Source organism: Cryptomeria japonica, chromosome 7, assembly GCF_030272615.1.
Source record: "Cryptomeria japonica chromosome 7, Sugi_1.0, whole genome shotgun sequence".
Classification (NCBI taxonomy): domain Eukaryota; kingdom Viridiplantae; phylum Streptophyta; class Pinopsida; order Cupressales; family Cupressaceae; genus Cryptomeria; species Cryptomeria japonica.
The window spans coordinates 217,169,514-217,192,582 of record NC_081411.1 but is presented as its reverse complement, the minus strand read 5'-3'; the positions used below and the strand labels follow the sequence as shown (position 1 = coordinate 217,192,582).

The following is a 23,069-nucleotide window of genomic DNA, read 5'->3' as shown; positions in this document are numbered from 1 at the left end:
GTTCTTTGAAGCCTTATACGAGATTTCCGCTTTGTTCTTCTTTCGAGTAAAAAGCTCAAAATGCGCGATTTGGTTATTCATTGCATCTCCGGCATTTGGGATTATTTTCAGCTTGCATCGTTATTTTGGGATATGAACGGCTTTTGGGTCAAAAGATAGTTTTGTGCGATTTTCGGCCTATGATGACTTCGCGCGATTTTGAAATATTCTTTCTTGCTTTTGACCTAAATGATTAGTTGCGTGAATTTCGGCCTGTGGGAAGAAATTTAGCGAAATTGCTTATTTGATACTTTCGGCTGGCTTAGCACCTTTTCAAACTTTATGAATTTTGGCTTATTTGGCCAATTTGTGAGCTTTTGCACAATTCACATTGCGCGACTTATAACTTAATGTCCTTTTTCGGCCTACTTGAGCATTTTGCGAGTTTTATAACTTAATGTCCTTTTTCGGCCTACTTGAGCATTTTGCGAGTTTGGACTTTTTTGGCCTAAAAGGGCACTTTTCAAACTTAGGCGAGTTAGTGAACTTTCTCACGTTCTAGCCTTATAGGCCAATTTTCAAACCTTAGGCGATTTTCGGCCCTCATGCCGATTTTACCAACTTTGTCTAATGTTTAGTCTTTCAAGCCGAATTTGAAAAAATGTTAGGCTCATTCACCCTATTATCACTTTGTAATCGGAATTGCAACTAACCTCCAAGGCAAATTTCCTTTCTCCTTAATACCTCAAACTCCTGATTGCTGCATCGTCTCTGCAAATTACCGGAGCTCCCTACTCGGGACCTGAGCAAGGACGAGACAAGAAAACATTGAAAGGGGGACCCTGTCGACGACGGGGAGTGTGTGCAAGGCATAACACTTAGTAGGACGAAATTGAATGATTAGGTGCCAGAATAACACGAATCTGATGAATAATCCTGCAAACCAAGACATAATACCAGAAATTTAAACAATAAAAAGCTTTATGTAGCCACAAAAAATGCTGCACAGCTCATATAAATTAGATATAGAAACAAACATTTGCATTAAGTCGTCAATAAGATTATTACTAGCTTATTACAAAGCAGAAAATTTTTGCTTAAGGGGCATTTCAACATGGTTTAAATTGGACTCACCTAGAAATATAACGGAAATATAATATAGATATAAAAACATTTGTCTTTATGTAATGAACAACTGAGATGACTACTATAGGAGTTTAAAGGAATAAATAAGATGTGTTAGTAAGACGAGTCTCAATTAATGGTCAATTGAGATAATTACACTGGAACTCAAAGGAATAAGTAAGATGTGTAAAAGACAAACCTCAAGTATTGAGTCAATTACAATGGAGTTTAAAAGAATAAGTGACTTGTGTTCCAAAAGAATACTTACATCTTTAAAAGATCCAAATCATATAAATTGGCAACACAGTTTTCAATCACTGCTAGTGCTGTTAGAAGAGAGAAGCCAAAAGTTGCAGTAATTCCCTTTGAAACGGAGCTAATTTACTGTGGTGATTCCCCTTTTTGAATTTAAGGTCTCTTTCCAACATTGAACAATGGCCATTTTCTTAGCCACTTTCATTGCCTTTTCTTCAGGATTCCCTCTCAAAGAAGTCTTGACTCTTAAACTGTTCTTGGTGTCTTTTCTGCCTTCCACCCTTTTAATACATCCATCTTCAATCTCCAATATGTAAGAGTTGATCCAATTTAAATCTAATAAGTTACCTGTGTTATTCCTGTTCTCCTTGTCATTCCATTGAACAAATGTTTTTTTCTTGGCAACTTCCACTGCCTTTTCTTTAGCCTTCCCTCTCAGAGGGGTCTTTAATTGTCCCTGGTGTCTAGTTTGACTCTCTCCGACCTTTTCAGTAGGTCCATCTTCAGTCTCTAATATGCAAGACTTAATCAAATTTAACTTTAACAAATAATCTATGTTGTTCCTGTTATTAGGAACCTTCTCAGCAAAATTCATTTGTCCAGAAAGATGGTTCATAACATCATGTTGTATTCTCTGTGCTTGCATTCTGTCTGAAGACTCTGCCACGTTTTTCTCAAAGGATTGCTTCTTGAAAGGATCAACAAAGCAATTTTGGATTATATTCACTACTTGTAGTGTTGTTCTGTCTATCTTCCTCCCTGTCAATCTCTGTTGACACATGTGTCATAACTGGCCCCACTTAGGGGGCAGAAATATTGGCAATGTTTTGCAAAAGGACCTTCCCTGGAATAAATCCATAAACAAAATATTTTTTTCTTGATGAGCTAGGGGAGATATTATTGAATAGTCTTTCAGACAACTTTGGATTTGATTCTCTAATTATGGAGTTGCTTTGTTGTGCCTCATCTCTTGGAAGACCTGCTGAAGCACTTATTATTACTGACCCATTATGTGCTATAGGCATAGCAATATTGCAGAAATTATGCATAGGATCCTTCCCTAGAGTTTGAGGAACAGACGGATTTCTATCTCTCCATACACTGGGAATGACTACTGGATCTTCTCTATCATATCTTTTTATGGAAGAAACACATAGGTCTGTCTCATGGTAAACTTGGGGAGAAGCGCCATTTTCATTACCAGTCTCACCTCTCAGAATTCTATCCTAGCTTTTTTACCTTGCACATTTTGAATCTGGTAAGGGAGAAAATGAAATGTAGAAGTAGACTGTGAATAAGCAGGACTATTTCCCACAAGAGGTAATCCCCCTTCTTCTAGCTAGGATGTCTGCTCGTACGGTAGCAGCTCTTGCTAAATTGTTCATGCCTCGTAAACATTTAGTAAATGGAGACTTCTTATAGTCATCCTTGTACCTCGAAATTTTTCTATTCTCTTCAGCTTGTAAATCTTGCAACAGGCTTTTCTTGTGCATTTGCTTCTGATAATTATGGGGACAACTCGTCTATGACACACTGAAATAAAACATAAAGATTTGAGAATTTGTTTATAGTTGAATAGAACTCTATACAAAACATCTTGAGGGTTCAAGGCATTGCTAACCTCTCAATTTTCTTGTCACTATTCTGATAGTTCTGTAAAAGATAAAATGCATCAGGGTCTGCTCTTTAGCCAGGAAAAGAAATAAAAATATGCATGAATTAACCTGGATTAATCCTGAAAGACTTCCCCATAATCATCACTTAAGTTCAATATCTATAAATATTAATAGTAAATACAACAAACTTATAAACTAACTAGCAAAAAGTTGAAATTAAGAATTCACAGTGCTCAAGAACTATAAAAAATTGGAAGCCAACCCTTTAGACAATTTTCTAAGATATTCTTCTACATATAACTGCATATAACGAAAACAAAAAGCCAAATATCCACCATAACAAATTTCACCTGATAAGTGTGGCCTACCTAGAGCCTCATCTGCACAAAATGAAAATCACCTATCTTTGGGCCTGGAGGCTCATTCACCCAATATTAAAATGAAAATCATCTAATATTTTGATTGTAACAAATGGAGGGGCTGAAAGCATCAAGAGTCCTTTTCCTTTTTAGTATTTTAGGAAAATAACACACCTCTGCAAGACGAAAATTGTGTTCATTGTCTGCTTTGTTTTGGGGGCTTTCGGTAGAATAATAGTGCAACTCTTGATCCAACATTTCAACATCTTGACATCCATCTTTGATGGGAGTCTTTGCAGATACTGCTTCAACAAAAGAATGTGGACTGGCACGTTCATCTATAGAATAGGCAGTTTTTGTGTTAGGATGATGCTTGGCAAGCGACACTTCTTTTTCTGGTTTCCCCAACTTAATAGAGAAATTTGGTACTTTTGATGGTGGTGTCTTTATTGGCCAAGAATTTTCAGATGAGCAGTTAACCTATCAATTACGTGGACATAGATGACAAACATTATCAAATTATGTAACTATTAGATGAACCATTGGTGGAACTCTTTAAAGGCACTAACATTACCAACTGGTCTATTTTTTAAACCAGATTATGAATCTATATGAGGCATGGACATAGATGACAAACATTATCAAATTATGTAACTATTAGATGAACAGTTGGTGGAATTCTTTAAAGGCAACTAACATTACCATCTGGTCTATTTTTTAAACCAGATTATGAATCTATACGAGGACATCCAACAACATATTTTAAACAAAAATTAAATAAGCTTTAGTAAGGAAAATATAAAGGACAAGAAAATATCTATATACCTGTGTGCTAACAGATTTGTGTGAATCTCCAAATGCTGAAGGGGAGGAGAATGAAACATTTATTGTATTTTTTGGAGACATGAAAGTATATGAGAGCTTGCTTGATTTCTTAGTCATGAAAGGAGACAAGCATGTGGAGGTATAAGCATTTGCCTCTATTTGCACCATGTGGAGGTATAAGGAATGAAGAGGTGCGTCTCAGCTCCCTACAAACATCCAATTTCTTAGTAATGGGCAATATGGAACCAAAATTCTGGCTTCCAAGGAATTTTGAAGAGCATGTAGTTAGATTTTGATCTGAAAACCTCTCAAAATCTAAAGTCAGTAGCTGCAAATCAATAAGCTTATCTGACTTAATTTTCCTGCTTTTTGCTCTCACATCAACTTTGCAGATGGTTTTACAGCTTGCTGATTTCAACTCAGAAAGCTCACAATTATGGGTTTTCATCCATTCTAATGAACTGGAATTTTCAAGGTCAAAAAATCGCTTAATCCGATTAACATGGCAGACAAAAAGCTGAAATGAAGGAGACTTGTTAGAAACTTGAGCTCTCTGAATCTTGACCATACTTTTCTTAACTTCATTTCCTCTGCAAGATGGCAGTTTGTTGCATGGTTGATCATGTTTCACTGTTTCATCATCTATAGCCATTTCCTTTTCAAACAAATCTTTTTTGTCATCAATGTCAATTTCCTTGTCATTTCCTCTGCAAAATGGTGGTTGGTTGCATGGTTGATCATGTTTCACTGTTTCATCATCTATAACCATTTCCATTGCAAACAAACCTTTTCTGTCATCAATGTCAATGTGCCTCTGGCTATTCTTATCATTATCATGGTGATTTTTCAGACTTTCACAAGATAATAATAGTGCTGGATCAATATCATTTTCTTCCTGATCTCTCATGTATATCTCTTTCTCCTGAAATCCACAAAATCAACTAACTAAATAAGTGAAACAAAAACAACAAAAAACCAAGCAATATGAGCATGCGGTTGCTCATTGTTTTAATATTTGAGATACCGATCCTTAAACCATATGCTATCTGACAGTCAAAAGATAACAAGAATACAAATTCAACAGGGAGATCATACCACAAGGGAAGCAGCATAATAGGGATGTCTCCCTTGTTATGTACCTTACCTGAGACAAAAGGTCTACTCCTTCAACATGAATTGACCTCTCCTCATGACCAGGAGAAAACTTACCGAACAAGGAGAAAGGTTGGATGTGCAATGTAAGGATTCTTCATCAACATTTCTGGTAACAACTTTACTTTGTTGACAATGCTTTTCCTGATCATCAACAAACCAAATGAGAGATATATAACCACTAAAAATAGCATACGTATAATATTCAGACCACTGAATTGAGCAGATTCAAAAATAAATCTGCTATAGAAGTCAAAAATACCACATGGTCATCATCAAATAATGGTGTGGCCTTAGGACAAGGAGGGACAAAATTCTGAACAAATAGGAGAGATTTCTATTTGAATACAACTCACCTGACCCAAATGATCCAATCTTTGCATATCGACTGTTGTCTGCTAATTGTGTGTATATATTTTGGTATCATGGTCCAAACTATCATTCAGATCTTTACAAAGAGAGAAAATGGATGTGCAACCCAGTGAATATTCATCACCAATTCTAGTAATAAATTTAGGCAGTTGACAAAGCTCTTCCTGATAATCTGGGGAAGGAAAAATATCACCTAAGATTATAAAAGAATCACTAGATCTATAGCTTCAAATTTTGATTTACCACAAAAGACTGATACTATATGATCAAGAATTCAAAAGGTGGCCAAATGATAAAAAGATATTATCTGACAAGAAAGTCCATACCAACACATCCTCATTAAGGGCTAAGGATAAGAAGGAAAAGAAGGAAGGATCATACTCTGAACAAATAGGAGATACTTCTATAGTATAGAACTCACCTGACCCCAATGATCGACTCTTTGCACATTAACTGTTTTCTGCTCGTCATGAGTAAATATTTTGGTTTCATTGTCCAGCCTGTCGTTCACATCTTTACAAAGAGAGGAAAACGTAACCAGGAAAAATACAACCTGATGTTATAAAAAGATCACTAGATTTGTAACTTCAAATTTTAATTTGCCACAAAAAGACTGATACTACATGATCAAGAATTCAAAAGGTGACCAATATATAAAAGATACTATCTGAATAGAATATCCATACCAACGCATCCTCATAAAGGGCTATAGGAGTGTCTGGACCAGGTTCAACTTGCTGATTAGCATGATGGTAAAGTTCTTTCCGATCATCAGTACCCAATGATGCAACATACAATAGAACTTTTTCTGCTTCAGATGTAATAGTTGTATTACTGTTATCAATTGTTGTAGTTTCTGTCTTTGGATTTTCTCCAGTGAACTCTTCAGTATGAGTATCCACTGTTGAAGGGATAGCATCTTCCTCAATCTTTTCTTTTCTTTGAGATTGAATTTCCAAAGACGAAAAAGTACTTCCATAAGGAAATTTTGATGCAGTGAAATCTTCCCTATTATTGTATATTTTTAGTATAGAAGAAATGGATTTGTTCCCTACTGTTGACGTGTTTTTTATGACAGCGTCGAACACATAATAAAGTTACCAAAAGTCACCTTACTCTCTCTTGATCAAAGTGCGATTGTAGGCTAAGATTGCGGAAAGTTCAAACAATCGACTCCAAGGTTCCTATATGCAACGGACGTGACTCAGTTGGCTGATGTGATTGCTGGTAATCCAAGGGGCCTTACGTTTGGATCATTATTTCACTTCTTTGTTGTGGCTAGAACTCCATCATCGGATATGGCAATTATGTGATGCTTCTGCTTCAAACGAACTAAAATGAACTGAAAATAAAGCGGAAAGGGTTTAGAAGGATCTAAATCTACTCCTAAGGGCAGTGATATCAATAGATAGTGCTCTAGTGGGCAAATCCCAAATAAACCAAGCTCTGCTTCACCAAGATTAACTACAACTCCGCAAGAACCAGTGCAATCTTCTGAGGATGCTAAAGGATTTTCACATTGAAAAAGTGCATTTGAATACCCAACACGACGCAATCCAAACGACTATTCACAATCCAACTTAGCATAGATTTGGGGGTTCAGGCTAACTTTACACTGCATCTTCTAATCAACAAGATGCAAAAAGTATGAACCATGGAAATTCATCAAACACCATTACATTCTTCATTGAAATCAAAGCACTTTATCTAACAATTGAGAAAATAAAATTCTACTCTAAGTGAGGAAGGTGAAACCAGCAAGTCTTGAAAAATAACTTAAGTGGACACCATTAGAGAACAATGTTTCACTGTTATTATCTCAAAACTTATTGCAACAATTTCATACAAATCTCCCTCCGCTTTACAAAGGAGGGGGTCACCCCTTTATATAGGCTTCATGCCTTGGCTGCATGCAAAACCCTAATTAGGGTTTTCAACAAGGTGGGAATCAACAATAAACGCCCATATGTACAATTAATTACAATCCTGCCAAAAATGGCACCCATGAAGCATTAATTAACCATTACATTCAAAAAGTGCTCACTATGCAATGAATGCACCCTCATGCAAAAGATTGCCTATTGTGCAATAAAGATTCCTCCATGCAAAATTGCCCCATCATGCCATAAATGCACTATCGCCTCCACTTGCGACGACTGCATGCAAAAGATGCTCCATTAATTCATCATGCGTTGACTGGCTGCCACTTGGCGAGAAACCCTTGGAGAGAGAAAACTTTACCTAGGAAGAATTTTCTTGAAGTTTCGAATTTCTCTTGTTCCGGGGAAGCTTTTCCATCAATTTTGCATCTCCTATTTTTTAGAGATTTTTCAAAATTAGGGTTCCAGGATCCAAGAGAGAAATTTCTCTAACGAATTTGAATCCAAATCTATCATCATTTTGAAATTCGGATAATTTTTTATGCCCGAAAAATGGATTTTTCAAAAATTTTCCAGAGGGGAATTTTCTTGTTCAGTTCATCCTTGATTTCTTCCTTGCCTTAGAAATTTTATCTTCAATTCATCCTAGGGTGTGATTTCTTCCTTGCTTGGAATTTCATCTTGAAGGAATTTCCGAAGTCAATTTTTCACCTTTCTTGGAATTTTGTCTTGATAGAAGGAATTTCCAACACTTGTCAATTTTTCACCTTTCCCGGAATTTTGTCTTGAAGGAGCGAATTTTTACCTTTTCCAAGAATTTTGTCATGAAGGAAGGAATTTCCATCACTCAGCGAAATTTTCACCTTTTACAAGAATTTTGTCGTGAAGGAAGGAATTTCCAACACCTAGCCAAATTTTCACCTTTTCCAATAATTTTGTCGTGAAGGATGGAATTTCCAACACTTAGTCAATTTTTTCACTTTTTCCAAGAATTATGTCGTGCAGGAAGGAATTTCCAACACAGACAAATTTTTCACTTTCCTGGAATTTCTTCTTCTTGGGCGCAGTTCTTCCATGAGGAAGGATTTTTTTTGAATTTTGAACCTTTCTTCCTAAACCTTGATTTTTACATCTTGCTTCCAACCTTGGCCACATTTTGGAACTGGAGAAGAAAATCTGGAAATTTGTTCCTTGAGGAAGGAATTTTTGTGCTCTTTAAATTCATCATGTCCGTAGGGAGCTTTTTGACCAATTTTTCACATCTCGTATTTTTTAGGAATTATTTCCAAATTTAAGTACCAGGGTCCAAGAGAGAGAAAAATCTCACTTAGCCGATTCTAAAGAATTTTTGAAATTCGGACAAATTTTGATGCCTAAAAGAGGATTTTTCAAATTTTTCCCCAAGGGGAATTTTATTTTTCAATCTATCCTTGACCTTCAATTTCTTCTTTAACTTGGAAAATTTCCATCTTTTGTCTTGGGCGTGGAATCTGTTGGCTTGATGATGATTGTAATGAATGACTTCATATGTTGTCATTGATGGAACATGTACACACACATCACCGGTATTACTTCTAAAGTTACTTGTATTGCAACCAGTATTGGATGTTTAGTTTATGATGGTTTAGAGAGTGTCAAACCGATACATGTAGACAACTGGTATATGCAAGAATGACTTGACACCAACTTGGAGATTCAGTGGAGACCATCAAAGAAGCAAGTAGAGGACAATCGATTTACATATTGAAAGTGGTTAACTCTTAACCGGTATCGGTGTTCCAATCGGTATTCATTGATTGTGTGATGAGTTATCACCAGTCGTGATGAGTTACTCCTAAATGACAAATTTTGGCAATAATTTGTGATGAGTTATGTTAGATTGTCCAGATACACTGCACCTAGGAAATTGTGATATGATTTCTAAGCCGACATGAAATCTAAATGTCTATATAATGACATTAAGATGAACTATTTCTTATGAGATGATTTGATGCAAAAATAGAAGTGTTAAGTTGTTGCAGAATATGTTGGTGATGCAGTTTTGAGTGCGCAGAAGAGGATCTATTCAAGCAAGTTGTGCTACTTCTAGATCACGCCACCTGTTGTTCTCTAATCACTACAATAGTCAAATCCCCTAACCGGGTAAGCTCTAACAAGCTTCATTGTACAAATCCTTTAACAAGGTGATCCATTAGTTTGGATTTAGAATTCCTCTACCGAGGTTACTCCTAACAGGGTACTACCTTTAACAGGGTATAGCTCCTAACAGAGCTCTGGGATCTTTAACAGGATTCGCTCCTAGCAGAGCACTTTTGTAGACCTTAACCGGTCAATTACCTATTACTACAGATAGTTAACTTGTGAGTCCCATTTCACCGTGGTTTTTCCCATTTGGGTTTTCCACGTATAAACACTTGCGTTATGGTGGATGTTTTACTTACTGTGGATGCTTTAATATCATTTTGGATTGCATGCATAGTGTTTAGTAAACTTGTTAAGTATCTCAATCGGTCAGTGTTTAAAGTGATATTGTTTTTGTTGTCACTGATTCACCACCCCCCCTCCCCCTCAGTGCTTTATAAGTCTATCAGAATCCTCATCATGGAGGAAATTTCAACTTTTCAAGCTTTTCCTTGACATCTTGATTTTGGTGCTCTATTCTACACTTGGGCGCTATTTTCACTTGGTCAAGGAATTCTCCATTTTTCTTATTTTCCATATCTTCTATTTTGGCGCTCTATTCCTGACTTGAGCGCTATTTTCACTTGGTCAAGGAATTTGGCTTTTTTTAAACTTTCCATGACTTGGTCAAGGAATTTGGCATTTTTGGAACTTTCCATGACTTAGTCATTTTGGGAATTGAAGTGATTTCCATGGGCCAAACTTAGAAGATTTTCCATGCTTTTTCCTTCTGGAATGGATGTCCATACTTAGCCCTTTTTTGATCCATTTAGCATGCTTTTTTACCTTCCGGATTTAGGAGTGTTCAGGAATGCTCAACCTTCAATATATGCCTACGAGGAACCTGCCACAAATAGACTTTCCAAAAATAGAAAGTGTTTCAAAATGTCAGAGTTAGGGCAAAACAAGACAAAGACACTAAAAATAAGAACTTACTAAAAATAGTAAGTTTGATTTTTGGCAAAATTAGACCAATCTAGGAGGCAGTGAAATCCCTAAAAAATAGGAACTTTCTAAAAATAGAAAGTTGCTCAAAATTCGCTCAAATTTCACGGGTAGGTTCCTTAAAGGGCCCTGATTCCAATGCAACAATCAATTTTTCCGAAACCCAAAAGGAAAGGCCTCAAAATTTAGGTCTAAAGGTCAAAAACCCTAAAACAGACAAAACAAGCTCCAGACTTAATCGAATTTGCTCAAACGAGCTACAAACTTGATCAAATTGACCCCCAAAAATTTGCAAACTGGGAGGACTGACGAGACTGCCACGAAAAGACCCAACAAACAAAAGTCAAAAGACCGAGAGGGCATAAAAAGTAGGGGTTCCCCATCTAGGAGGCAGTGAAATCCCTAAAAAAATAGGAATTTTCTAAAAATAGAAAATTGCTCAAAATTCGCTCAAATTTCACGGGTAGGTTCCTTAAAGGGCCCTAATTCCAATGCAACAATCAATTTTTCCAAAACCCAAAAAGAAAGGCCTCAAATTTAGGTCTAAAGGCCAAAAACCCTAAAACAAACAAAACAAGCTCTAGACTTAATCGAATTTGCTCAAATGAGCTACAAACTTGATCAAATTGACCCCCAAACATTTGCAAACTAGGAGGACTAACGAGACTACCGCGAAAAGACCCAACAAACAAAAGTCAAAAGACCGAGAGGGCATAAAAAGTAGGGGTTCCCCATTCGCAATGGGGCAATGTGTGAAAACGTCACAACACCTACATCCTTAGGTGAGGTTGTAGGAGTTGCGGAGCCAAACTCATTTGGCTTATCAACCTTTAGCATTGAAGAGTTAGTTGAATAAGTATTAGATGACTGAACAACCCTATTAAAGAATCAATATTAAATGACTGAACGACCCTATCAAAAAATCAATATTAGATGACTGAACAACCTTATCAAAGAATCAATATTAGATGACTGAACAATACAAGCTTTTCCAATGACAAGTGAAATCAAAATGCAACTATCAAATATACCATATAGCTAATGATATAATTAATTTCAAATTTTGGCTTCAAATATATATGTGATGGGCAGAAGTTAAGGATTACAGTTTCCTGTATCTCCTCGGGTATACCCTTCCACTCCACATTATTTAAGTTTAAAACTCTAAAAGGTATTTAGATTAAATTGTTCAAATAGATTCAAACTAAAATAGTAGTGGCAAATACCTTTAAGATCGAAGTAAGAGCATCTGCCATAAAGGAATTTGTTTTATTTACAGGTATTTCATGATTCTTACATAGATTTTGAAGCTCTTTCTAGGGAAGGCTGTAATAATCAACATCGGGCTTATCAACCTTCAGCATTGAAGAGTTAGTTGAATAACTATTAGATGTCTAAACAACCCTATTGAAGAATCAATATTAGATGACTGAACAACCCACACTTTTCCAGTGACAAGGGAAATCAGAATGCAATTATGAAATATACCATATAGCTTATCATATAATTAATTTCAAATTTTGGTTTCAAATAAATATGTGATGGGCAGAAGTTAAGAGTTACAATTTTCTGTATCTCCCCAGGTATACCCTTCTGCTCCACATGATTTAAGTTTAAAAAGTATTTAGTTTAAATTGTTTAAATAGATTCAAGCAGAAATATTAGCAGCAAATACCTTCAAGATCGAAGTAGGAGCATCTACCATAAAGGAATTTGTTTTATTTGCAGGTATTCCATTTTCCTTACACAGATTTTGAAGCTGTTTCTGGGGGAGGCTGTGATAATATACAACTGCCATCTGTGTTGCTGTCCTGCTTAGACTTTCAGCATGCACAAACTACAAGGTCTAGAATAATGCAGCCTAAACAACACCAATATCCTTTCAGTAGACCTTCCCTAAGCAGGTATAGTGATTAATGCCAAAACTTAGAACCTTTGACAAAATAAAATATCCTTTGTTGCCAGGAATAATCATTATGTTAGGTTGTCATATTTAGTTTATGTTGTCATCGGTAATAATGAGTTACGGCAGTCAGTTAGTTAGTCGTCCCGAAGGGTAGTTGGACACGACGGTTGGTCGCACCCCTTCGGGTATTATATAATGCATACCTTTCCTTCTTAGTATCATCATGATAGTCGTATCTAGCGTAATGTTATAAGCACTTGATGTACATCGACTGTTGAATTAATACAGAAACTGGTTTTTTAATATATTTCCATTATGTTCTGTACATTTACTTTCTGCATTTAATCATTTACTTGTATGTGGCAAACATCTGGCGCCGTTGTCAGGGGACGAATCCGGGTCACCCACGTGACAGGCGGGAATACTCCAAACAAAATTAAAAAATAAAAATAAAAATAAAAAATATGTAAGTGGAACCATTGAACAGTGGGACCACCGTGCGGTGGCAACACCGTGCGGTGGAAACCACCGCATGAAGACACCGCCCAGCAGCATAAAGAGACGCCACCAGCCGCCAGCACAAACACACGACGCCCGCAAAGACATCGTCGCAGCACAAGGGGGACGTGTTGTGACCATTTCACACATCGCCCCATTAGAATGGGGACCCCCCTCTTCGTTTTTTTTGGTTTTGCTTTCTCTTTGCTTGTTTTTCTCTCTGCTTTCAGGATTTTGGGTGAGTGAGTGGTCTGTCTAAGCCAGTTGGGTTAAGGCTAAGCCTTGGAAGCTCGTTTTTAAGGTTTCATTCAGGTTAAGTCTAACCAAGTTTTGGAATGGTTAATAGTCTACCTGAAGATTCAAGATTGTCGGAATGAAGTATAGCTTTCAGGAGAGTCAAATTGGTTAGGTCAGGGATAGGGCAAGTCCTAGGTCAGGGCTAGATTGAAGGAGGGTTTTCTTTTTAAGGTCCTGTTTGTTTCTGAGTCTGAGTAAGCTAAGCATGGTCAGTGAAGAAAGGGAGTCCAGTCGGCCAAGTTAAATAAAATGAGATGGATTAAGGGCCTAAAAACCTAAATTTGCTCCTAACCCTTCTAGAGGGCCCAAGGCGAAAATCTTTAGTAGACTGGATTTCTTTCCTTCACGATTTTGGCTGAGTTTTGACATGTTTGAGGATGGATTTATGTGTTCTTGCCTAAGGATGAGTTTGACCAATTTTGGAGAGCCAAATGATGCCTAAAACCAAATTTTGCTCCTGACCCTTACTGAGGGTCCAGAGCAAATTACATCCTAAACACTATTTCTTGCCTTAGATGAAATTGCAAACCTGTTCTTAGCCTGGAAAATGACCTGACTTTACCTTTTGAAATGGTTTGAAACTAAAAATTGAGCAGTTTAGCCTGAATTGAAAAAATCACTCCTGACTCATCCAGAGGGTCCAGGGCGAAAATGCTATTTGAGCTTATTTGACATAAATTCTGGCTAACTTTTTATGTGCAGGGCATCTTGGAGGAGAGATTGGGCGTCATTTGATACATTTGAAGATTTGAAAGCATGGGTAAATGAGCAATTTTGGCCAAGAAGGGGAAATTCGCTCCTGACCCTTCCAGAGGGTCCAGGGCGAAATTCCCAAATGCTCCTATTTTGCAGTGAAGAGGGTCAAGTTTTGGGCATGAATGGAACAGGAACAACTCCCTTCACCCGCCTGAGAAAGTTCCAACTTGAAAAGATGGACTTTGTTGAAAACCTAAAATTCGCTCCTGACCCTTCCAGAGGGTCCAGGGCGAAATTCCTTTTAAGCACTTTTTTTTTGGTTTTTCTTGGACATGAAATCCTATTCATAGCATAGTACAAGATGAAATCTTACTTGGCAAAGAGGTTTCAAGGTGAAAAGTGAAACATTTTGGGTCAAAATTGCAAAATTCGCTCCTGACCCTCTCAGGGGGTCCAAAGCGAAATTCTCAAAAACACCTTTTCTTGCAAGGTCAAAATGATTTTTATGGTTGGAGTGGATGTGAAAAGGTATGTTTTATCCTTTGAAGATATTTTGGATGGCCAACAAGAAGCAACCAAGCCCAAAAAAGGAAAATCGCTCCTGACCCTTGCTGAGGGTCCAGGGCGAAAATTCTAAAACCTATCTTTTCCTCCAAAGTTTGGGCAAAGCTAAGCCTAGGCGTGAGTTTAAAACAATGTTTGGATTGCCTTGAAGCGAAGAGAGATCATTGAAAGTGAAAGTTTTGATGCCAAGAGGGAAATTCACTCCTGACCCTTCCAAAGGGTCCAGAGCAAAATTTCCAAGTCCTCCCCTTTTCTTGCAAATTCAAGACAAAATCTTGCTATTCATGACTTAGGTGGGAGAAGGACGTGATGTTTTATGCCTTAGAAGTGATTTGGAGCTAAAGGAATGAAGAAATATGCCTAAAACTCAAAATTCGCTCCTGACCCTTTTAGAGGGCCCAAGGCGAAAATCATAAAATCAACATGTCCCTTCTAAGTTTTTGCTAAGGCAGGGATAGACCAAGGTTGAAAAGGCCTTTGAGACCACTTGTGAGTAATGGTTTGCTTCAAAACTTGATGATTCTAGGCCAGAGAGGGAAAATCGCTCTTGACCCTTCCAGAGGGTCCAAGGCGAAAATTTGAAAAACCTCTATTTTACCTTGTAGAAACAAGCCAAACTTGGGTGGAGGGAATAAGGAAGAACATTGCCTAGCTAAGAGTGAAAGATTCAACAAAAGTTGACAAAGAAGTAGGCCTAAGGAGGGAAAATCGCTCTTGACCCTTCCAGAGGGTCCAGGGCGAAAAACCCTAAAATCACACTTTTTCTCCTAAGTTGAATAAAACTAAGTCTGGAATGCAATGAAAGAGCCTATTTGGAGTGCCTTGAAGTGGTTTTTGAACTTTGAAAATGAACAGTTTGAGCCCAATTGTGAATTTCGCTCCTGACCCTTCCAGAGGGTCCAAAGCCAAATTCCCCTAAATGCACTATTTCCTTCAAAATTTGAATGAGCTAACCTAGTGATGGAAGGAAATAGACCTTGGAAATTGCCTTAGAGGAGTTTAATGATTGAGCTAAGATGAATTCTGGCCTAGAATGAGAAAATCGCTCCTGATCCTCCCAGAGGGTCCAGGGCGAAATTTACATTTTCACCTAATTGCTCATGAGAAATGATTAAAAATTGAAATGCAATACCTTGATTAGGCCAAAACAAACATAAGCTTGCCTTCCAGGAGATTTTGGAGTGAAGGGAATGAGGTGTTCAAGTCTTAAATTGAAAATCGCTCCTGACCCTTCCAAAGGGTCCAGGGCGAAATCATTGGCAAGCTTCACTAGGCCTCAATCCAACGTTGATATTCTCCTGTTTGTGCTAAATCTCCAAATTTGCTAAATTCGAAACATTTGGGAGGATTAATTTAAATTCGCATTAATTAAAGGCATTTTTTTTTAATAAATTAATTTTTAGGCCTTGAAATAATAAAAGATTCCACCTTGGAGGCATTTAAATTAATTTTTTTAAATTAAAATTTTTAAATGAGCGCTCAAAGGCATTATTTTGCCTTTATTGGCAAGTCGGCCACCTTTTTTTAAAGGTTTTTATTTATTTTTTACCCCTTTTTGCCAAGTCGGCCTTGGGGAAAAGGAGGGTGAACGCTCTATATAATAGGGGGGGGCATTGTTTCAAATTCAAATCATTCATTCATCCCTTCTAAAGTGCGAAATTGAGGAGCAGATTGAGGAGCGAAATCCAGCAGATTGGAGACTAAAATTCCAGAATTTGCTAAGTGTGGGAGACTAAATTCCAGAATTTGCTGAGTGTTTTTTCCAGATTTTGAAAAGCTAGTGGAAGGCGAACCTCTTTTGAAGGTTAATCAAGACAATTCATCCAAGAAGGCCAGCAATTCAATCCTTATCCAGCAAGATCTGATCTTATTTCTTCCATTCACCAAGGTTCATAGTTAGGCTTTCAAAGGAGAAGGTATGAGGAATCAAATTATTTGAAGTTCTTATCCAAGGCTTGTCTTAATTTCATAAGCATTTTTTAGAAAAAGGTCCAAGTCTTGAAAGTTTGATTCCATTCATAGTTAATTGAGAAATGAGGAATTCTGGAATTATCATTAATATCTTAAATCTTCCTTTTGAAGAGTCTTAGTTTCTACACTTTAAGGTATGATGCTTAAAGATTAATTTTGAAATTTTTATGTAGGCATCAAATGGCGACTCCCAAGGCCGGAGGATCTACAAGTCGTCAGGCTCTCATCAAGGAGGATCAGAGGAGTGACGAGTTGGAGACCAAGATCGTGTCCAAATGGAGTAATAACGGAGACACACTTAGGAAACTTCAATATGAAGAAGTTTCGAGAGGCCCCCTACATTGGCAAGCCATCACCTGTTGCGAGGAAGATAATTGAAAGTGGCATCATCAAGGCTACAGGTTTCCCTCCCGCCGTCAAGTGTCATGAGCTGATGATCGAGTGTGCCCGCCACTATGACTCACAATCAAGGACGATCATATCCAAGGACGGGAACATCTTAGCTTACCTTTCAAAGGAAGCTATAAGCGAAGCTCTTCATCTTCCAGACCATAAAGATATGATTTACAAAAGCTTAGAAGGAGCGAGGTCGATCTATGAAGATGATCCTGAGACTTGTCTGAACCTCATCAATAAGAATTGGTTGCTCAAAAGTCGGCCTCGCCTAAACAAGATTCCCAATACACCGCATAGGATCGACTTCCAGGAGGAATACAGAGATTTGATAACTTTGCTCAATCGAGTTACAGGGGCTCCTCAAGCCTTCTTCTTCGAAAAGTGGATGTTCTTTTTCATTCAAATGATAGTCCAAGGAAAGGGGATACTTTATTGGGCCAAAATTATTAGCAATTGTCTAGACGTGCAGTTGAGAAGGCTAAGACCCACCAAATCATTCCACATGAGCTCATATGTTATATATGCCTTAATCAGGAGTTTCGAGTATGCAGGGCTACCTCATAGAGGAGTAATCGGAAGAGGGCCCGGAGAAATGAGAGTTTGTGATTCCTATGTTCATTTACATCATCTGCCTAGAAGTGACTAAAAGTTAGTCAATGACACCTTCACGATGAACATTACTAGGATATTGCAAGGTGGGATTCACAATCGGCTATCTCTAGATGCACAGGAGCTTGTGAAGAAGTATGGTGCATGGTTCATCCAATTTCAAAAGTTCACATACATCAGAATTCAGGGGTGTCCTTCACCTCCCTACATGTTGCCAAGATATCCAACAGACAGGATAGTGCTACTTGAGGTGACTAGACAGTTGGCAGCTTATGCGAAGGCATCCAGACACAAGCATGGAAATGGAATTCCCGTGCCCATTATATTGGGGAATTCAGTTGAGGTGTGTCCTAACACTCAAGCCTCGGAGGATGCAGAGAAGGAATTATCTTTATACTCATTCTCATTCTTTGCCTCACGGGAGAATTTTGATCCTCATGGTTATATGGAGGAGACAGTTGGCAAGAAGTACAAGCATGAGTTTTAGGTAGAAGACTTTTGGATGAATCTCCCAAGTTATTTAGAGGTTAAGAGAAAGATGCATTCCAGGCTACCCTTAGATCTTATCAGGAACTGCAAAATTTATAGAGTAGCCGATCAAGCCCAGGATAATGGTAGATACCTCCAGTCGTCCTATGAGAAAGAGGACAAAGAAGTGAAGATAGATTGGAATGAGCCCGAGGTTTTAGACTTGAGAGCTTTGATGGCACCCGTTTTATCCTGCACTCACAGATGGGTGGATGTACAGCATCAGAAGTTGAAAGAGCAGAATGTATCAATGACATTCACTTTGGAAGCAAGACCAGAGGAAGGAGAAGCAAGTGTAAGTGAGAATGCTTCTCATCCCAAGGGCTCAAAGAGGAAAGAAAGACTTGAGAAAAGGGAACCCTCCAAGAAGAAGCAGAAAACCAATCCCAATCACCCACCAAGCACATCTTCTCGACATGAAAAGAAGGCAAGTCAAGGAGAAGATCAGGAGAAGATGGTATATGAAATTGATGAGTCTATGGAATCCATGGTACAAAATGACAAGCAAGAAAAGGGACAGATGCCTCAACATTCATCAAGTCAATCTCCCCAAGTTGATGCTAATGAGCTACATGAAGAGAAGAATGATGATGAAGCGACATCTCCTTCTCGAGAAGATAGACTACCGCTTAAAGAAATACAAGTAAGGGAAACAAGATCCGCCATTCCAGATTGGTTAAAAGAGAGACTGACAAGGGTAGTTGTGGTTGAAGAGGAAGAAGATGTATTTGATTTAGAAAGCCTTATAGGAAGTTCTCAAGAGGTGATGGAAAAGAGGAAGGCCACAAAAATGTCTAAGGTAATTAGAGATGAGACAGGATCCAGGAAATTGCAAGTAGCTACACCAGTAGTGGACAAATATGAGGGTGAGATTCTTGCAGATGAGTATGACTTAGAAACATTTGAGCTTGGTCCACTTACCTCCGAGCAAGCAATGGAAGAAGCAACCGATTCATTTGAAGCACTTAAAGACAAACTTAAAGAAGAAATGGAAAAGAATAAGAAGCTTGAGAGGGAGGTCAGTGCTTGGAGAAGCTATTTTAGTCATCTCAATCAGCCCTTGAGACGTCAGGATCCGGCAGTATCTCCTTTACAAGAACTCCCTCTTGAATCAGTAGGCGAGGCAGAAAGGGTCAAGAGCTTGGTTCAGCTTATGGGTTCTTGGATTGATAAATTCCACACGGTAGCCGTCGAATTTGCAACGAGAATGATGAAGATAGTTCATCGAGCTATCCAGGTCCTTGAGATTATCCATAATCTAATGATAACTGTAGCTGCATGCACTCACACTAGAGATGTCATCATTCCTGTCTTACAAGTGATAAGACAAACACCAAGACGGATTCTGGCACAAGAAAGGATAATGGATGGAGGAGCCCATAATCTCCTACAATGGTCAGCTCTGCTCCAGATGAAAGAGGTCCTTTTTGATGACATCAACACCAAATGCAGTCAAGTTGAAGGTATCATTCATCCAATTCAAGATAAGGTGTTTGAAGTGTTATGTACCATTCTTGACAGGCGGACCGAGATTGAGACAGATGTGGACATTCAAGAGTTGGAGGAGAGAGTCAAAGTCATCTTTTGCAAAGGGGAGAACATCATCACAGATAAGCAACGAGATCAGATGTTCGCTACTATGTTCTTGATTGAGAAGACCAAAGAGCTTGAACCTGGATGGGAGAAAGCTCTTCTCACTGCTTTTGATCAAGTCCTTCACTTGGAAGAACGAATGAAGAATCTTCCCGAAATTCCCATTGCTGAGATTGAGGGAATTGTGTCCAAATTCATTGAATATGCTAGGAAAGAGCATAGGAAAGGGAACAACATTCTAGATGAAAAGTTGTTATAGGATGATGTGGCAGCTTAATTCCTATTGGTCTATGTTTCCTCGATATTTGTGCCAATTAATTATTGGCTATGCATTTAATGATGTTTATCTAAATGGGGACTTTTTTGTAATAAACCCTAATTAGGGTTTAGGTGTCAAGATCTCAGCCGTTGATCTTCTTTCGATCTGGGTCATTCATTGTATTTGAGGATGCTATATATACCCTCACTCATTTCATTTTGATATATAGAAAAGGTTAGAGAAGAGAGAGAGCTTAGAGAGAAGAAAGTTATTGTGTAGCAAGATTGAGTAGTGAAGAAAGAATTTTGAACAATTGTTGTCTATTTGGCTTTGAGATCAATAAAATATTGAAGTTATGGTGTTTTATTGCAATACTTGTGGCTATCTTCATGATTGTTTATCTTCTTGAATCACTCTCAGTTGAAGTAGTATTTAAGTTTAAGTTTGAAGGACTAAGTGTTGTGCTTGATCTTTGGTGAGATTCACACTCCAAACCATTAGCTTCTTACTGATTGTAAGGACGCCTTGTGTGGTCAACTGGAAATATTGAGATTGTTTAAGAATTCAATCATTTTGGAAGTATTGATATGTATCTCTATGATAGTATCTATATTCTTGATGATTTGAAAGTCATTGAATCACCTTAGAAGATCGCATCAATTCCAGTAGAGTTGTAATTTCTTGGCGATACTGAAATTGGTAGAATCTTACCAAGTCTAGCATTCATTGAGTCATTCTTAGGATTAGATTAGTATTTCTTCCTTGAAACCCTTATCTTTTTGACATTTTTTGAAAATCTGTTAGTGTTAGGAAAATCCTGTTCTTGCAGTCGAAAAGAGAGTAACACGGACAAGCTTTCTCTGAAAGTACGTAAGGCCCCTTGAAGAAACAGCATATACAACGACCACTGGTGCTTATCCACACGTAGAGATCCTACAACGAAGAACCTTGAAGTCATCCCGATTGATCCTTTCCGCGACATCTTCAGCATTCAGAGACTTTAATCAAGAGAGGATAAGGTACCTTTTGGGTATTTTATTCTGTGTTTGGTGGTGTACAAAATACACATCAACAGGATGCAGTACAAAAACGATGCCGCACAAACACGCAGCCCAGCCTATACAAGACGCAGTCGCACACCGCACACGCAGCCGCACACACATAGCTGTAGGCATTCGGCCTGAAGACAAAGGCGACTAGATTTCCAACATATCCATAACCATTGCTGCAAGGAAGAGGAAGTGGTGTAACGGTTTTACGGGTAGCCATATCTCAGCTGGCAAGTTAAGGAGGCAAACTACAGGGAATGCATTCAGCCGGCAAACATCATTGGCAAGCAAAGTTGCAGACAAACATGGACAAGACCATGAGGGTTTTACCATCCGAAGTTCAAGTTGCAGGAGGCACCGATATAAGCACCAGCACTAGCAAACAGAGACACAGGCCAAAGATAGCCACAGGAAAGGTTACCGCCGACACTATTGTGTTCGAGGGTGTGAATGGAGCCGAGTGCTGCAAGTGGTGGCAGGAGAATGTTGCCGATCACGAAGTGAAAAAAAATTTACAGCGAGCAGGAGTTCATTGGGCTATCCAGATGCCAGTTTTTCCCATAAAGAAATTCAAGGTACCGCTATGAATGATGGTCGACGTGTTTGACGCCACCTTTTACGACAACCATAGGCTAAGGGTTTCTTTCACAGCAGCTGACTTTACAAGGGTATTCGGCATACCAAGCCGCTATGGGAAGAAAGTGGAGTTAAAAGCTAAGAAAATGAATAAGGACACGAAGGAACACTGGGTGAAGATGGTTTCCCGCAACCTTACACCGGCTAAACTGGCCTCTGTGACCAACGCCACAAAAAATAGGGAAATGAAAAAGTCATTTGTAGCCGAAGGGCCGTGGCGCTGTATCATGGATGTTGTGAAGAGTCGACTTACCGGGTTCAGCCGTGCATCGGATATCGCCCTACCTCAAATTATTTGGATGAATGGGGTGTTTACCCTCTCGGGTGAATAACTTAAAACATACAGATAAAACACGTAATGCAGAATAATAATGCCATAGATATCAGATAAAATATAAGAGATGTTATTCCATTCGTAATCGTGTCCTTTTACAAGTTACCTTCTAAGGTATATAAAGGTACCGAGGGGGTGCAAGGGCCAACTGTCGCACCCACAACTACATCCCCGGGTTACCGAACTAACAAAGACAATTAAAACTTAATGAACTAGTTTTATTCATGTACAATATTGCCGCCAACATCATCCCCCCAAAAAAGAAAAGTCGTCTCCAGGCGACTTACAACAAAATGGAGAATACATGGGGACTACAAAACCCAAAATCAAAAACTAAGGGGGTGCAGAGGGCGTCCCTGATGAAGAAGGCGCCGGTGGTGGTGTAGCGGTGGACACCAAGCGCCCACGGAGCTCGTACACTTGCTCCATCCTCCTCTTTAGATCCCGTTCCGCCACCATCTGTCGCTCCATGGTAGTCTTTACCATATAGGCTGCCTCCAACACCTCCTTATCCTTCTTGTCCACACTCTCCAGTGCACTGACCAATCGAGTCTCCATCTCCTCTGGATGCCCTTTCCTCTTCGAACTGTATCAGCAAGGCAGACTTCTCTGCTACTAAAGTGTCCATTGTTGTCTAAGTCTGTGCCACGGTAGCCTCCAGCTCCCGAAACCTGGCAGCCAGCTCCTCCCAAGCTGTCACTGCTGCTACCCGCAAGGCCTCAACTATGGTTGTTGTCTATTGTGTCCTCTGAAGCTCAAGATAACCTTCGCGGAAGGCCTGGTCCACCTCTCTCAACAACGACTGCATTCGGGTCTCACCAACCCCCTCAGTGAGGCGCCAAGCCTCCAGCATCACCAGGCTCTCCGTCTCAGGCCACCCGGCACACTCAAAACACCTCTCAAACTCCTCTCTGCATCCGATGCAGGCAAACGTCAACCTCTCCATCCACTCAACCATGGCGGCATCCGCCTAGAGTGTGGCAGATGACACAAGCCGCTATGCTCCCAAAGTCATCTCGGAAATGAACTGCTCCAACTCTCCTG

The 23,069-nt window shown here is 38.9% G+C and overlaps 1 protein-coding gene across 4 annotated transcripts in view; it reads right to left on the bottom strand.

Moving 5' to 3' along the window:
* Window positions 1-1,129: 1,129 nt before the first annotated feature.
* The window catches only part of LOC131074359 (uncharacterized), a 71,957-nt gene continuing 50,017 nt past the window's right edge, over window positions 1,130-23,069 (bottom strand). Inside the window, exons 2-6 of one of the 4 annotated variants that reach the window (XR_009358508.1) lie at window positions 6,105-6,196; window positions 5,668-5,855; window positions 5,304-5,455; window positions 2,981-5,081; window positions 1,130-2,892 (exon numbers count right to left, since the gene is read on the bottom strand). Coding sequence is in view for 3 of the 4 variants with exons in the window: in XM_058010957.2 (XP_057866940.2) it covers window positions 4,269-5,081; window positions 5,369-5,455; window positions 5,668-5,694 (927 nt within the window). In the remaining variant the exon portion in view is untranslated. The remainder of the gene's footprint in view (window positions 2,893-2,980; window positions 5,082-5,303; window positions 5,456-5,667; window positions 5,856-6,104; window positions 6,197-23,069) is intronic. The other 3 variants (XM_058010957.2, XM_059209154.1, XM_059209153.1) reach the window with 3 other exon arrangements.